This window comes from Hemitrygon akajei, chromosome 26 (genome assembly GCF_048418815.1).
Source record: "Hemitrygon akajei chromosome 26, sHemAka1.3, whole genome shotgun sequence".
NCBI classification, from domain to species: Eukaryota; Metazoa; Chordata; class Chondrichthyes; order Myliobatiformes; family Dasyatidae; genus Hemitrygon; species Hemitrygon akajei.
This window is the reverse complement of record NC_133149.1, coordinates 31,024,004-31,038,697: the sequence shown is the minus strand read 5'-3', so window position 1 is coordinate 31,038,697 and position 14,694 is coordinate 31,024,004. Positions and strand designations below refer to the sequence as shown.

Below are 14,694 nucleotides of genomic sequence, written 5' to 3'. Positions count from 1 at the left end.
TTTCTCATTCACTTTTCTCTCCAGACAGAAATAGTCACAGAAAATCTACCTAGTTTAAAATAAAGAACCTTTGGAAGGAGCACAGAAGATGTTAGCTCCTCCTTGCTGAGGTTAATGCAGCAATGTTCAGAAGCTAGAATGTAAAATCTATTTCTTCTCCATAGTTTATTGCCACTCAGGAGTCCAAAGTTAAAAGTGAGAACTGTTTGGTGTACACAATCAAAAACTGAGGATTTTCAATTCAGTTTTGTAGGCTTATATCTCCACAAGGGTTCTTTATCATCTGCTCTTTGCCAACAACATATCCAAGGTCAGGAACTCATTATTAGAAAAGAGAGGCAGAAGGAGAATGAAAGGAGTCTTACCATTTCCAGCTGATACTGCGGGCTCAGCGAAACTGCTGAGCTCCTGACTGATCTTTGATTCATTAACATAAATCAATTCATGGTGTGTAGAAGGATAGCAATTGGACAGCTTCAGTAATTCTGGGGCATTGGCGAGCTTGGGGTGGGGGCAGAAAAGTCATGAAGCATAGACTTTTCAAAGATTACTTCACCCTCTTCTCAAATGTGATTGCAATAATAAACAAAACATCAGAAAGACTACTGAGGAAAACAAAATCAACTTTACTTTGAATTTCAGTTTATACACCATCTGGTTTAGCACCTGGTAGCCTTATCTCATACCAAAGCAGTCATTAGGTTGATGTACACCCATAGTAAACATACCACCTCCTTCATTAAGTCTCAAATTAGTTGTTTCCTGTAAACTATTGTAATAACTGACTGCATTTACATTCTCAAAGCAGGAAATAATATGGTGTAACTTACAGATTAAATTATACCATTTCAAAGTCAATGTAATAACCAATTCACTAAGAGTACAACAGATGGTACTCCAAAGTGGCACCATTTCTCATTATTATCTAAATTTAATTTAGAAATGTCTGTTATAAAGTTATAACCCTCCATCCAGCACATTATACAGTATCAGAATCTTTACAGTTCAATCCACTCTGTCCATGCTGACTCTTTGTACAAAAAATGTGGCTAATCTCACTCCCGCACCCTCTCCCTATAGACTGTAGATACTGCCAATTCAGTTACTCATCCAGAGTCATTTTAAAACACCACAATTAAAACTGCTTCCACCACAATCTCAGTGATGCAATCCAGTCTTACACATTTTTTCTTTACATTGTGTAACACTTGTGCCAGTCATCTCATTCTATTTAGACTGTTTTTAACACTTCCACCAACGGGATCAGGTTCTCTGTAGCGCCTAGACTCTGTACATACAGTAGATGTCATGATTCTTAATAAAACTATTAATTGCTTTTACAAGCTCGTCTGTTCCAAAGAGGACAGTCCCAGATTCTCCAATGCATTCACCTAGCTAGTGTCCATATTCCCTCGAAACTTTCTCTTAAATATTTTCAGCACTATCTACAAAATCTTTTCATCTTTTCTGAAGTGTGGAGCCCAGAACTGAACCTAACATGCCTGAACCAATGGTTTGTAAAAGTCCAAGGGAATTTCCTTGCTCTTGAAATTCATGCCTTTATTTATAAAGGCTGGGATATCCTGTGCTTTTGCATCCACCTTCTCAACTTGCTGTCATTTTCAATGAACTGTACACATGTACACCTTCTGGTACCCATTTAAAATTGGATTTTAGCACAACTTTGTTCTAGCAAAACATTCTAACTTTGGTCAATCTCTTTGTTGGGCAGGGAAAAGTTTGTTTTATTCATGTTACAGGACAGAATGTTACTGGAATGCCGAACATTTATTGGTTGGCAGTTTAATCTCCCCTTGATCATTGACATACCCTTTGTTCTCTCACTCCCTTTCCCTCTCAGCAACTTAAAATATGCTTGTTTTTTTCTAATTTTATAATTTTGATGAAGTGTTATTGACCTGAAATTTTAGAGATGTTTCACTCTCCACTAATACTGCCTGACCTATTGAGTATTTCTAGGTTCAAGATTCAAGATTGTTTAATGTACACAAGTGTAAAGGAGTACAAAATAATTGTTACTCCGGATCTGATGCAGCACAAAAAAACACAAAAGATAAAGAACACAATAATAAAGAAACACAATAAATATAAATAAATAAGATAGTTTTTATACATAATTTGATTATATGTCCACTAGGCACAGGAGTGTGTGTACATAAGGTAACTCTGATAGAAATAATAAAGAAGAGGTGGTGGGGTGGGTTAGTGAGTGGAGGTATTGATCAGCCTTACTGTAACTATTTTTGAGTCTGGTGGTCCTGACATGTATGCTACTTAACCTCTTTCCTGTTGGGAGTGGGATAAACAGTCCATGATCAGGGTGGGTGGAATCCTTCATGATATTGCTGGCCTTTTTCCTGTACCTTTCCGTATGTCCTTGATGGCAGGATTTGCTGTTTTTATTTCAGTTCAGTTCACAAGTACTTCTAGGTAAGGTGTTCCAGGGTTCAGCACCAGTGATGACGGAAGTCTGGTAATATAACTTCAAGTCATGGTGGGATAATGACTTGGGAAAAGAAAGGATTTGAATTGTCAGGGGTGATATTTTTCTGCTCTTTTCCTATTTCATGTTGAATGTCATGGGCTAGGAACTGTCCTTTCAGTAGCAGAGATGAGTAACCCTTGAGCAGCTTGTAGACTGTGCCCACTGCAGTAGAAGAACGCTGGTGGTGGAGGCGGCGAATTCTTAAGGTGGCCGATTGGATGATAGTCCAGCAGTTGACTTGTCACTAAGAGTGTTGAGTTTCTTGACTGTTGGTGGAGATGCTCTCATCCAGACAAGTAGAGGGCACTCAGTCATGTCTCTCACCTGCAGATAATGGTAGGACTTTGTGGAAATGGGAGGTGAGTCACTGGTCACAGATTATTCGGCCTGACATTCTCGTCACCGTATATATGTGCTTGGTGATGGTGGGAAACTCGGGGAAGATGAAATGATCATCAACAGGGCACATCTGCTTCAAACTGTCCCTTGTGCTTGCATGACTTGCCCCACCATTTTTAAAGAATGAGATGTTCTTGGACATTCCTCCTCTTGGTATCTGTTTATTTGTCTATCACCATCACAATTAGTTGTGGCAGGAGTGCAGTACTTTGATTTGATCTATTAGATACAGGATCACTTAGCTTTGTCTTTGTGGTTCAGGATGTCTAAGGTCTGTATTACCCCTTTGTTTTGGCACCTCGTCTTTAGGGATGACTGATTACCTATTATCACCCATCCTGGCTTAATAGTAATTATAGGGTGAGGACTATGCTATTGTGAGATTATAGAATTAAGTGAATGAATTTCTCTCATTGTTATTAACTCCAGCAAATAATCAATGTCCAACTTTGAGTTGCTAGTCCTGTTGTATTCTGCTTAGCGCAATGCCAGTGCTGTGCAACTTGATAGGAATTAACTGCTGAGAGTGTTTTACGGCCTTAAAAACTATGCTGTGGGCATTCCGACCAATATTGTTATGTGCAGATAAATTCTGCAATACGCAAGTTGCTGAGTACAGGGCCAAGTAGGTTCATATTTTTACTTTAATTTATTTGCTCTCTGCTACCAACCCACTTAAGACACTTTGTCTTTTAGAACCCTGAGAGGTGGTGCACCATTCCGTTCTCGATAAGGGACATGAAGATCCCCACACAGAGCAAAGGCTATGCCTTATTACTGTCACTGCTTCTTCCACACGTGGTTTAATGCAAAACCACTGATTCACTGGCAGAGGAAAGATGGCAAGTGACATGTCCTTTTGCAAAACAAGGACCTCTATTATTGCTCTGAATGTTTGGATATGTCTGGCTGTGCCTTAGTAGCATGTACACAGTTTATCAAGTGACCAACAGATTATATGAAATGAATCTTACCTAGAGGACACTGCTGCTCTTCAGGTGCTGAGCTGTTACTGCCTTCAGGACAGGTATAACCAGGTAAACATGAAGAGCAAGAAGATGCTCCATGACTGCTGTAAGAGCCAGCTGGGCAGGGCTGTGGGAGTTTGTCGGGCCAAGGGCAGAAATATCCTGCAGGGCAATGTTTACAGGCAACTTCTCCACCTGCACAAAGAGTTAAAAAACTGTTACCTGAAGATTAGAAGAGGTATGTTACTTTTGTTATGTTGAACGTTAAAGACCCCAAAGTTCAATGTTTGAAGTAAATTTATTATCAAAGTACATATATGTCACCATATATAACCCTGAGATTCTTTTCCTTGTAATAGAATCAATGAAAGACCGCACCAACTTGGGTGTTCAACCAGGGTACAAATGATAACAAACTGTGCAATTACAAAAAATAAATAAATATCGAGAACATGAGATGAAGAGTCCTTGACAGTGAGTTCAAAGTTTGTGAGAACATTTCAATGATGGAGCAAGTGAAAATAAGTGAAGTTATGCCTTTTGATTCAAAAACCTGATGGTTGAGGGGTAATAACTGTTCCAGAGCCTGGTGGTGTGAGTCCTGAGGTTTCTGTACCTTCTACTTGATGGCAGCAGTGAGAAGAGGGCATGTCCTGGGTGGTGGGGGTCCTTGATGATGGATGCTGCTTTCCTGCAACAGTATTTCCCATAGATGTGCTTAATGGTGGGGTAGGCTTTACCCATGATGGACTGGGCCATATCCACTACTCTTTGTAGGATTTGGCATTCAAGGGTATTGGTGTTTCCATACCAGGTTGTGATGCAACCAGTCAATATACTCTCCAACACAGATCAATAGAAGCTTGTCAAAGTTTTAGATGTCATGCCAAATCTTCACAAACTCAGAAGGAAGTAGAGGCACCGTCATGCTTTCTTCATTATTGCGCTTACATGCTGGGTCCAGGAGCGTTCCTCAGAAATGATAACACTGAGCAACTTAAAGTTGCTGACCCTATCTATCTTTGATCCTCCAATGAGGACTGGCCCATGGACCTCTGGTTTCCTCTTCCTGAGTAAAAGATTGTTGTTCTGGCACCACTCAGCCAGATTTTCAATCTCCCTCCAATATGCTGATTCATCATCACCTGCAGTTCAGCCTACGACAGTGGTGTCGCCAGCAAACTTGAATATGGCACTGGAGATGTGCTTAGCCACACAGTCATAAGTGTATAAAGTGAGTAGAGATGGGATTAAGCACAAAGTCCTGTGCTGATGAAGATTGTGGAGGAGATATTGTTGCCTATCTGAACTTACTGGGGTCTGCAAGTGAGTAAGTCGAGAATCCAATTGTACAAGGAGTATTAAGGCCAAGGTCTTGAAACTTACTATTAGTTTTTTGGGGATGATGGTATTGAGTGCCAAGATCTTACCAGCAGTACCTGCCAAGGCCTATTATAGTTGTCAGGAAGCTACATATTTAATAAAACTGATTGTTTTCCAGTCCTAGTTTCAGAGTTTTAATACTGCTTGACTTTATTTACATTTCTAAGAATGAAGGAATAGACAACAAAAGGGCTAGTGATATAAAATACTGGCTTCTGAAACAGCAACTGTTGTGTCTTTCAAAGTGCTCATTTAATTTTAAAGCATGAAAAGATAAGGCATGCATCTTGTGTATGTAACAAGTCAAGCATACTGTATATATATTAATGTGTGATGGTATAGGGTTTGCTGACGCAAAGTTCTAAACTCAAACAAAGCTGTATTGGATATAAATAGCCACGGGTACTCTCAGTAAAAGGAGGTTATACTGTAACTACACAAACTTCAAAGACTAGTTCACTTCCCTGTTTATTCTCTATGGTGAGTTTAGCTGCCAATACATTCTCCCTACCAAGGTGAACATACTTCCAGCTAACATAGTGGTTTAAACATAGTTCATTTATTTGCAGTGATACACATTTAAATCCAGATAACATTCTTAAAACACATTTTAAACTCAGAGAATTTCTACCTTAAACATTTCCAAATTATAAACTATTTCTACAACACAAAGCATTTCCTAAACTCAATGGATTTCCAAAACACAGGGACAATTCCTATAAACTAAAAAGACATACCACAATGCAGATGAACAAATTATCTGTCACAGAAACCGAAGCCGTAAGAATGGTCTCTAGTTCATCCCATGTTTCTTTCATGCTTTTTGATGTTCCTTATCCCATTCCAAATAAGCTTGTACTGCTCTTTACATTTGTACCCTATCTCTGCCACTTGTATAGTATTTCCTCAGATACTCCTTTTACACAAACAGTCTAAAAACATTTTGGAGACACAGATCTCAGCCACCCATAATTAATGCTGGGAAGCTTACTTTCTTAAGTACATAAAACTCCCAACACTAATAGATCAGTTATTGATGTGCTAAATTATTTGTATCCATCTGGTATGCAATCTTTCTTGAACTAAAACAACTTAGTTAGTGTTATCCCTTCTGAAACACGCCAAACTAAATATACTGCACCACTCCAGCAGCCAACCTCATGGTACGAGTCAGCAAGTCTGAGGTTCTATACAGAGCTTGTTTGCAAAGCTGCGTTTTTTTTAACTCCAAGCTGAATACTGCTTTCCATTTACATTTTAAGAACTGAAGGCTGTCTCTCATTTACGGCCAGAAGCTAAACAACTGTTTGATCTTGACAGGTAGCAGCTGTTGTGTTTAGAAAACAAACCTTGCAAAAAACCTAGAGGTCCACTGGCCTAGGAAGCGAATGTCCTTCACAGTAAAACTCCTGTAATCTGACAATCTCAGTACTTTGGTAATGTCAACTGGTAGATTTTTTTGGACTAATGGACCAATTAATGCCACAACAAATTTAATTTGCTTTATTTAGATGGTATAGTGCAGTATAAGAAATATGCCAGTAAAGCAAGTGAGCTTAAAGCGAGCATGGTAACAAGGTCCTGAGTTTAAAAGGAGGGCAGAAATTAGGCCCCAGTGAGATGAAAAGAAATGTGGGAACAGGATACAGTACTTTTAAAGGGAGCATGGTGTACCGGTCCCAGTGAGTTTAATGGGATCTTGAGAAATGGGGTCCTGGTGAATTGGGCATGAGTATGGTTCTCTGAGAAGCTAAAAAGGAGCTGGGGAGTGCAAGGAAACATTGGAAGAGGACCTGTGTGTCTAAAGAATGTGTGAGACCCTGGTCTTGATGAGTTTAAAGCTAATGTGGAAAACAGAGCCCGGTGGGTCAGCTGCCAAACAATAATAGTGGATAGTTGGAGCTTCACTGTATTCAGGCTAGAACCAGGAACAATGCAACAGAGATTAGTTGAAATACAATAACAACAATTCTACATTAGTAGTCTCTTTGAAAGCTGCAGCATATGAGATGTTCATTGATCTGCAATAGAAGCCACTGCTAAGTTCTAGTTCCAGGTCAACACACAGAATATATCCTCCACGAACTGGATCAACACTTTGATGTCGTGTGGAGGCTTGAGTGCTTCAAGGACACCATCAGACGATGCCAACTCAGGGCCAACCATTTTGGAAAGGCTATGGACGAGCTGCCAGACAAAGATTGGTTGGACCCCAGCTCGTGAATGGATAGACTCACATCTGCACCTCCTGAGCCACACTTCATCATGAATCAAGCCATGCAATTAGAAGTGAGAGGAGAAAAGCACCTGCCATATGAAACAAACAACTCAGAGTACATGTCTTTACCTAGACTGTAAGTGCCGGACGGACAGTTTTCGCCAGTTGCGTTGGTGAATGGACACTGCTGACCAGCTGGACATTGAATACATTGCTTGAATATAAACAGAAAAGATACATAAACTTACATTTATTACAACTGGGATAACAGCAAGTCAGGTATCATTTAAATAATAATTTGAAGATTGTGATTCCTAAATTACTAAGGCTGGTTTTAATGACAAGATGCTCTTTATCTATGAACTATAAACAACTAAGATGTCTTCACAAGAAACAAAGAATAAAAGATTAGACAGATTTCCCTGTTCTTTTACATCACCTAGTGCCGCCTAACTGTGATAGGGGGTAGGACGTGTTCCCATCCTCTGGACAAACAATGTCTGGATTTGGCTGAGAAAGCCATGGAAGAAAGAAGACTAGGAACTGGAAAAAATATGTGTGTTCTCCTGGAAGAATAAACACTCCTTTAAAAGAATGACTTCTCAAACGCTTTCATACTTATAGAATTAACAGTTAAAGATTATAGTGCAGTCTTTAGATGCAAGCTGTATATTAAACCATTTCAAAACTGCCACAAGCAGTATTTGGGTTAATGGGTGTACTGTTGGTAAAACATTTTTTGAAGGGAACACTTACTCAGACATTGATTTATTTCTTACATTGTCTAATGAAAAACCACTAGACTAAAAAATCAGTTCAGACAGGAGTTAATGCTTCACATCATCATTCTTCACCAACTCCACAACAGATCCATTGTTGCATTACCAGGTGAAAGCATTTTTAAAAAAAGAATGGCTTCTGAATATTGTTGAACCAGAAGCTGTCTCAAACCTCTATTTGTCAATGTGTATCAACAGAAGAAGTCTTGTAGTTTCCATTGGTTAAAAGAAAGCTCAGATTCACCAGAAAACCAGCTCAGCAATGCCTGTTTGCAGCTCTCTGTTCCTATCACCTGATTATCAGGTACGCAGGACTGACGAGCAAAAGGAACCACTGTATATGTATCTCATGGCAGATGTATTTGAATAAAATTGGTGAATAAAGACACTAATTGCAGGGACAAGGGTTCAATATGCAGATTCTTACCTAACATTTCCGGCTGAGTCTCAGAGCACAAGTACAGGACCTTTGGCCCAACCAGTACATGCCGACCATTTTGTTCCATTCAGCCAGTCCCAACTTCCTGCATTTGGCCCATATCTCTCTAAGTCCTGCCCCCTCCATGTACATATATTCAAGTGTTTCTGAAATGATATTATTATTATTATTATTATTACTACTGTACCTGCCTCAACCACTATCCCTGGCAGCTAAACACTTACCCTGAATTAAAAACTTGCCCTCATCTCCCTTTAATTGTTCTTACATCCATGCCTCCTAGTTTTGGACTTACCTACCCTGAGGAAAAGATTGTTGAGTAGTTAAAATTCAGCCTGTAGTTTCTTATTCCTCACTTTCTATCAGTGACTCACTGTAAGTGGGTTTGGCAAGAATACGGTGAGATGGGACCCAGCTGAATCAACTGATGAAGTAATATTCACTGCCTTGGCTGAATAACATTTCAAATGCATGTTAGGGTTACTTAACTGTTCCTAACATCCTCGGAACTGGAGGCCACTAAGGGAATACTTTCATGTGCAAAACATACAGCACAAGTGTTGAAGAGGCAAGACTTCAATCTAATTACAATTCACACCAAATATCAGGTTGGGGCAATCTTGCCTTATCTTCTTCTTGCACCAAAGTGTCCGTAAATTATTGCATGACAACAAATTTGCCCATATAATCATGAGTTCATTTGTCTACAAACCTTCTAATTTGTTTTTAGAGTTTTAAAAATGTAGAAATATATGAATGAAAACAAATAAGGTGAAGGCATTTTGAGCAGGTAAAATCATTTTGATCAACATTAAAAAATATTGATGCCACTTACTATATATCCAGCAAGGGCAAAAGTTCCTGGCAGGCAAGTGATTTGGAGGACATCAAAGCGTGAAGGACAACCAAAGCCAGGCTGACAGGGTGTACAGGCTGCAGCTCCACCTGCACTATAGGATCCTGGAGGGCAGGGCTTCACAATGGACTCTGTGGTTGAAGGGCATTCATATCCAGGTGGGCACACTGTACATTCCTAATAAGAATATGGAAAAAAGTACATTGCTATACAGGCCGATAATTTTCACCTTTCATGCTCGACTGTCATGCCCTACTAACTTACATTCATAAAATTGGAGCCAAAAGGTCCTTTAAGAATTAGAACAATGTTACTTCAGTCATTCCTGCCTACCCTCTAAAATGTTGATTCAGCGTTACTGCTGAGAACTCTATTGGACACTTCACATCTTCATTGGCTGATCTACAGTTATAGCCAGTGAAAATGAGACAGGTAGACATTAATTTCAACATGAATACAAACACTCTGTTGCATTGTATAAAATCATTGCTAATATAGCTTAGCACAAGGTTTCTGTTAATAAATGTTATTTTTCCTTAAAATATATGTGGCAAAATAGAATAGAAATTCTTTGGATCTACAAACGTAGTTTGCAAGAAATTAGTCAGGAAATACAATTGTATATCACTATTTAATGCAGTATGTTACATGATTGAAATGTGACTCTTCACTCCCTGACGAGCTCAATGCATTTGTGCACATTTTGGAATGGAGAATAATGTCACACTTCTGCAAATCCCCAGAGCATCCGGTGACCCTGTAATCTCTGTCTCAGAGGGCAACATCAGAATATTCTTCAAGAGGGTGAACCTTCGTAAGGTGTCAGGCTCCGATGGAATACCTGGCTGGGTATTGAAAATCTGTATCGCACAGGGGCATGTTCACCTTCATATTACTGTAGTCTGAGGTTCTCACCTACCTCATAGGGCATCAATGTCCCCAAGAAGAGCAGGCTGAGCTGCCTCAACAAACATCACCTGGTAGCACTCACAACTACTGTGATTAACTGTATTGAGAGTTTGGTTATGTCTAGAATTATGGCTAGATTAAAATGAACAAGGACTTGAACTCAATGCAATTTTTTTACTGTCACAATCAGTGTACAGATGATCTCACTGGCTCTCCATTCTGCTTTGGGGTGCCAAAAGTAAAACATACATTAGGCTGCTGATTATTGATTACAGTTTGGCATCCAACACTGTCACCCCCTCAGTACTAATCAACAAGCTTCAAAACCTGGGCCCTGTAACTGGATCTTTGAATTCCTTATTGAGAGACCACAGTCTGAGCAGATCAGTATTAACATCTCCACCTCCCTGACAATCAACACAGGTGCACCTGAAGGATGTGTGTTTAACCCACTGCTCTACTCTTTTTACTTTCATGATAGTGTTGCTTGGCACAGCTCAACCACAATCTACAAATTTGCAGATAACACTACAGTTGTTGATAAGGTCTCAGATGGCAATGAGGAGTGAGATAGATTGAAGTGAGGAGTGCGGAGTGAGATGGACTGGCTGGTTGATTGATGCCACGACAACAACCTTGTATTCAATGCTAGGAAGACCAAGGAACTGATTGTGAAATTCAGGAAGGGGAAGTCAGGAGAACACACACCAGTCCTCATCAAAGGATCAGCAGCTTCATGTTCCTGGGCGTCAACATCCTGGTGGATCTTTCCTGGGTCCATCATATTGATGTAATCACAAATGAGGCCCACCGATGGCTTTACTTCATCATGAGTTTGAGAAGATTGTATATTGCTGAAGACTCTCTCAAACTTCTACAGATGCATGGTGAGATCAAACCACTCCTGTAGAAAAATATGCCTAGAACAATCATGGTCATGGAAAGACCATGATCGCCTCCCTCTGACTGGTTGCATCATAGCTTGATATGGAGGCTTCAATGCACAGCTCCATCATGGGTACAACCCTCCTTACCGTCAAGAACATTGTCAAGAGGTGGTGTCTCAAGATGATAGCATCCATCACTGAGGACCCCCACCATCCAGGACATGGCCTCTTCTCATTACTGTAATCAGGGAGTTGGTGCAGGAGCTTGAGGACCTACATTCAATGATTCAAATACAGATTCTTTCCCCTCCACCATCAGATTTCTGAATGGCCAATGAACCCATGAACACTATTATTCATTATTCCATTTATGTTTGGCAGTATTTATTTACTTTGTAATTTATAGTTATTTTATGCCTTTGCACTGTACTCCTGCTGCAAAACTATGAATTTCATGATATACAAGTCAGTGATAATGCTGGAGGAACTCTGCAAGTCAGGCAGCATCTATGGAGGGGAGTAATTGGTAGACATTTTGGGCCAAGGCCCTTCTTCAGAAATGAAAAGGATGGGAGGAAGAAACCAGAATAAGAAGGTGGGGAGAGTGGACAAGTACAAACTGGCAGATGATATGTGAAAACAGGTGAAGGGGAAGGGTAGGTGGTTGAGGGAGGGTTAAGTAAGGGAGGGAGAAATTACCGGAAGCTAGAGAAATCAATGTTTATGCAGTCAGGTTGGAGTCTACCCAGACTGAATATGAGGTGCTGCGCCTTCAACCTGAGAGTGGCCTCATTGCAGCAGTAGGAGATGCCATGGCCCAATATGTTGGAACAGGAATGGGAAGTAGAACTAAAATGGGTAGCCACCAGGAAATCTTGCTTATTGTGAAGGAGCTCAACAAAGTGGTCACCCATGTGGAGGAGGCTGCACCAGGAGCAATAACATAGTAGATGACCCCAACAGATTTGAAGGTGAAGTGTTGGTTCACCTGGAAGGACTGCTTTGGGCCCTAAATGCTGGTGATGGAGGAGGTGAAGGGGCGGGTGTAGCACTTGTCTCGCTTGCCCCTGCAGTGCCAGGAGGGAGATCAGTGGGGAGGGACGAGTGAACACGGGACTCGTGATGTTTCCAGTTGAGACTCTTTATCTGGATTGAATATCCGTGGATGTTGCCTGACCCACTAAGTTTACCCAGACATTGAGAAAGGCACTGAACTATGAGCAACTACTTCATAATCTGGAGAGAGTTTTAAATAGGAGACCAATTTAACTCAGCCTCCATTACAATTCAGAAAACAACTACTTAGTACAATAATACCTACAGTTTAAGAGCAGGTTATCAGTACTGAAGAACAAAATTTACTCACATGTTGTTTTTCAATAGAAAACACATAGTACTGGTAAAAGTTTTGCTATAAAATAATTGCTTACTGTTTGATATCCCACAGAGTAGCTCCCAGGCAGGCAAGGAATGGAGTAATTGGTGTCTGTGGATGGACAGGCCTTTCCAGCAGGACACCGTATACAAGACTCTTGTAGACCAATAGAGAAACTGCCCTATAATAGAGAATAGGCCAGGGTAAATGTTTTGTTAATGCTATTTACCATCACTTAGTACTAAGTGCTGTATAATATAGAAGTTTACTGAAATCAGGATTGCTTCGCTAATGCCATCTTTGGACTGTGGATTCCATCCTTGGAACTTCAAGACTAAATTTTAAACCTGCTTCTTTCGCTTGTTCCTATGGCAATTTTCCTGTTTCCTTCATTTACCAGTGGCTGTTGTATTTTCAGTTGTCTGGGTCCTATCTCTGGAATTTTACCCCCAAATCTCTCTCTCCTTCAAAACTTTCCCTGAAATCCACCTTTTCCTTTCGAACATTATTTAATATGGTTCAGAATCAAACTGTATTTGAATGTACTTCTAAGATGTGCTTTGAACTAATTTTACTACAATAGAACTGTAAATAGTTCTTTTCTCAGCAACACTGATACCTTGAGAGCAGCAGCAAGTGAAAATGGGATGTGAAAATCCGTGAGGTTTCTAACCAACTTCCCAGCAGAATTCCTCAGTAACAGGAATAGACAGGTGTTTGCAGAATTTTTAATTGTTTTCATGGGATATGCAAGCTTATGGATAAGATTACAACTAAGGTTTGGCAATGAAATTTGAGGAGATGGGTTACTACACACACTCATTTCTGCTTCTCCTCTCACACCAGCAAGAATATGGCCACACTCCTGTTGTGGCAATGTGAGGGTATCCATTACTTTAAAATATTTACAAAATATCAAATAGAATGCTTTTAAACAACAACATGGAAATCTGGGTGTCTAGGCTTTTCAGACATACTATACTTTCCCCCTTGTGACCCACCTAAATAGAGTCAAAGTTAGTCCCTTATTGTAAACTGTAAAACCATTCGGAAGTATTGGTCATTCATTGACCTCTTCTCTGCACAGCTGGTTCTATTAAAGCTGAGGAAATGGGATGTACAGAGGTGAGTGCAGTTGACACCATTGGCTAAGTTTAGGGCAAGTAACCAGGTAGAACTTCAACTTGTAACGTTTGTTTTACATCCTAATTAATTTACAGATCTCTCAAACTAGAGGTACTCACAGAGTATCCAGGTTTTAGGAATCATGTTCTCATGTTAGCTAAAGGTAAGATGCTTTTAACTATGTAATTCTCTATTTGAATGATCCATCATTGAATATTCAAGATCATGATCAATAAAATTTGAGCTTGAATTCATTAATTTTATCTTTGTATGTCGAAGCCAACATAGCAGAGTTCCCAATTCACCTTTCGCTTACCACCTCATAACACTTTGCAGTATTTCCAGTTTGTAATCTTTAGCAATTAATAAAATGGAAGATGGCATTTGCTCAGCATTATCCTGAAGATATTATTTCCAAACAACATACCTTGGGACACTGGGTGTTCTGACTTCCATCCCGCTGTGGACATTGCCAGCCTGCAGGGCAAGCTCTACAAGATGCATATCCAACGTAGGCATAGTATCCAGAGAGACATGCAATCTTGGTATCCAGCCTAGTATCCGGGCAGGAATATCCGGCAGGGCACACTGTGCATTGTGATTGACCTCCCAAAGAATACGAACCTGAAATTCGAAAGGTAATGAAAGGCTTGAGCTCTGGGACAGGAGCAGACATTGGTTAAATTACAAATTTCATGTCCCTCTTAAATATGTTCCGCACTGATCATTCCCACAAACGGTCCCTGTATCTAACGTTTCAGAAGTGAGGCTTTAGAGTTACTCAATATCTGATCAATCAACAGTGAACTGTGCAATCCAGAAACACGTTAATGAGACAATTTCAAACAGA

At 40.0% G+C, this 14,694-nt stretch overlaps 1 protein-coding gene across 6 annotated transcripts in view; it reads right to left on the bottom strand.

Annotated features, from left to right (window-relative positions):
* The window catches only part of LOC140716828 (uncharacterized), a 394,334-nt gene that overhangs the window by 328,285 nt on the left and 51,355 nt on the right, over positions 1-14,694 (bottom strand). For all 6 annotated transcript variants that reach the window (XR_012096375.1, XM_073029773.1, XM_073029775.1 and 3 more), the window contains exons 23-27: positions 14,272-14,468; positions 12,775-12,900; positions 9,528-9,725; positions 7,604-7,688; positions 3,880-4,068 (exon numbers count right to left, since the gene is read on the bottom strand). Coding sequence is in view for 5 of the 6 variants with exons in the window: in XM_073029773.1 (XP_072885874.1) it covers positions 3,880-4,068; positions 7,604-7,688; positions 9,528-9,725; positions 12,775-12,900; positions 14,272-14,468 (795 nt within the window). In the remaining variant the exon portion in view is untranslated. The remainder of the gene's footprint in view (positions 1-3,879; positions 4,069-7,603; positions 7,689-9,527; positions 9,726-12,774; positions 12,901-14,271; positions 14,469-14,694) is intronic.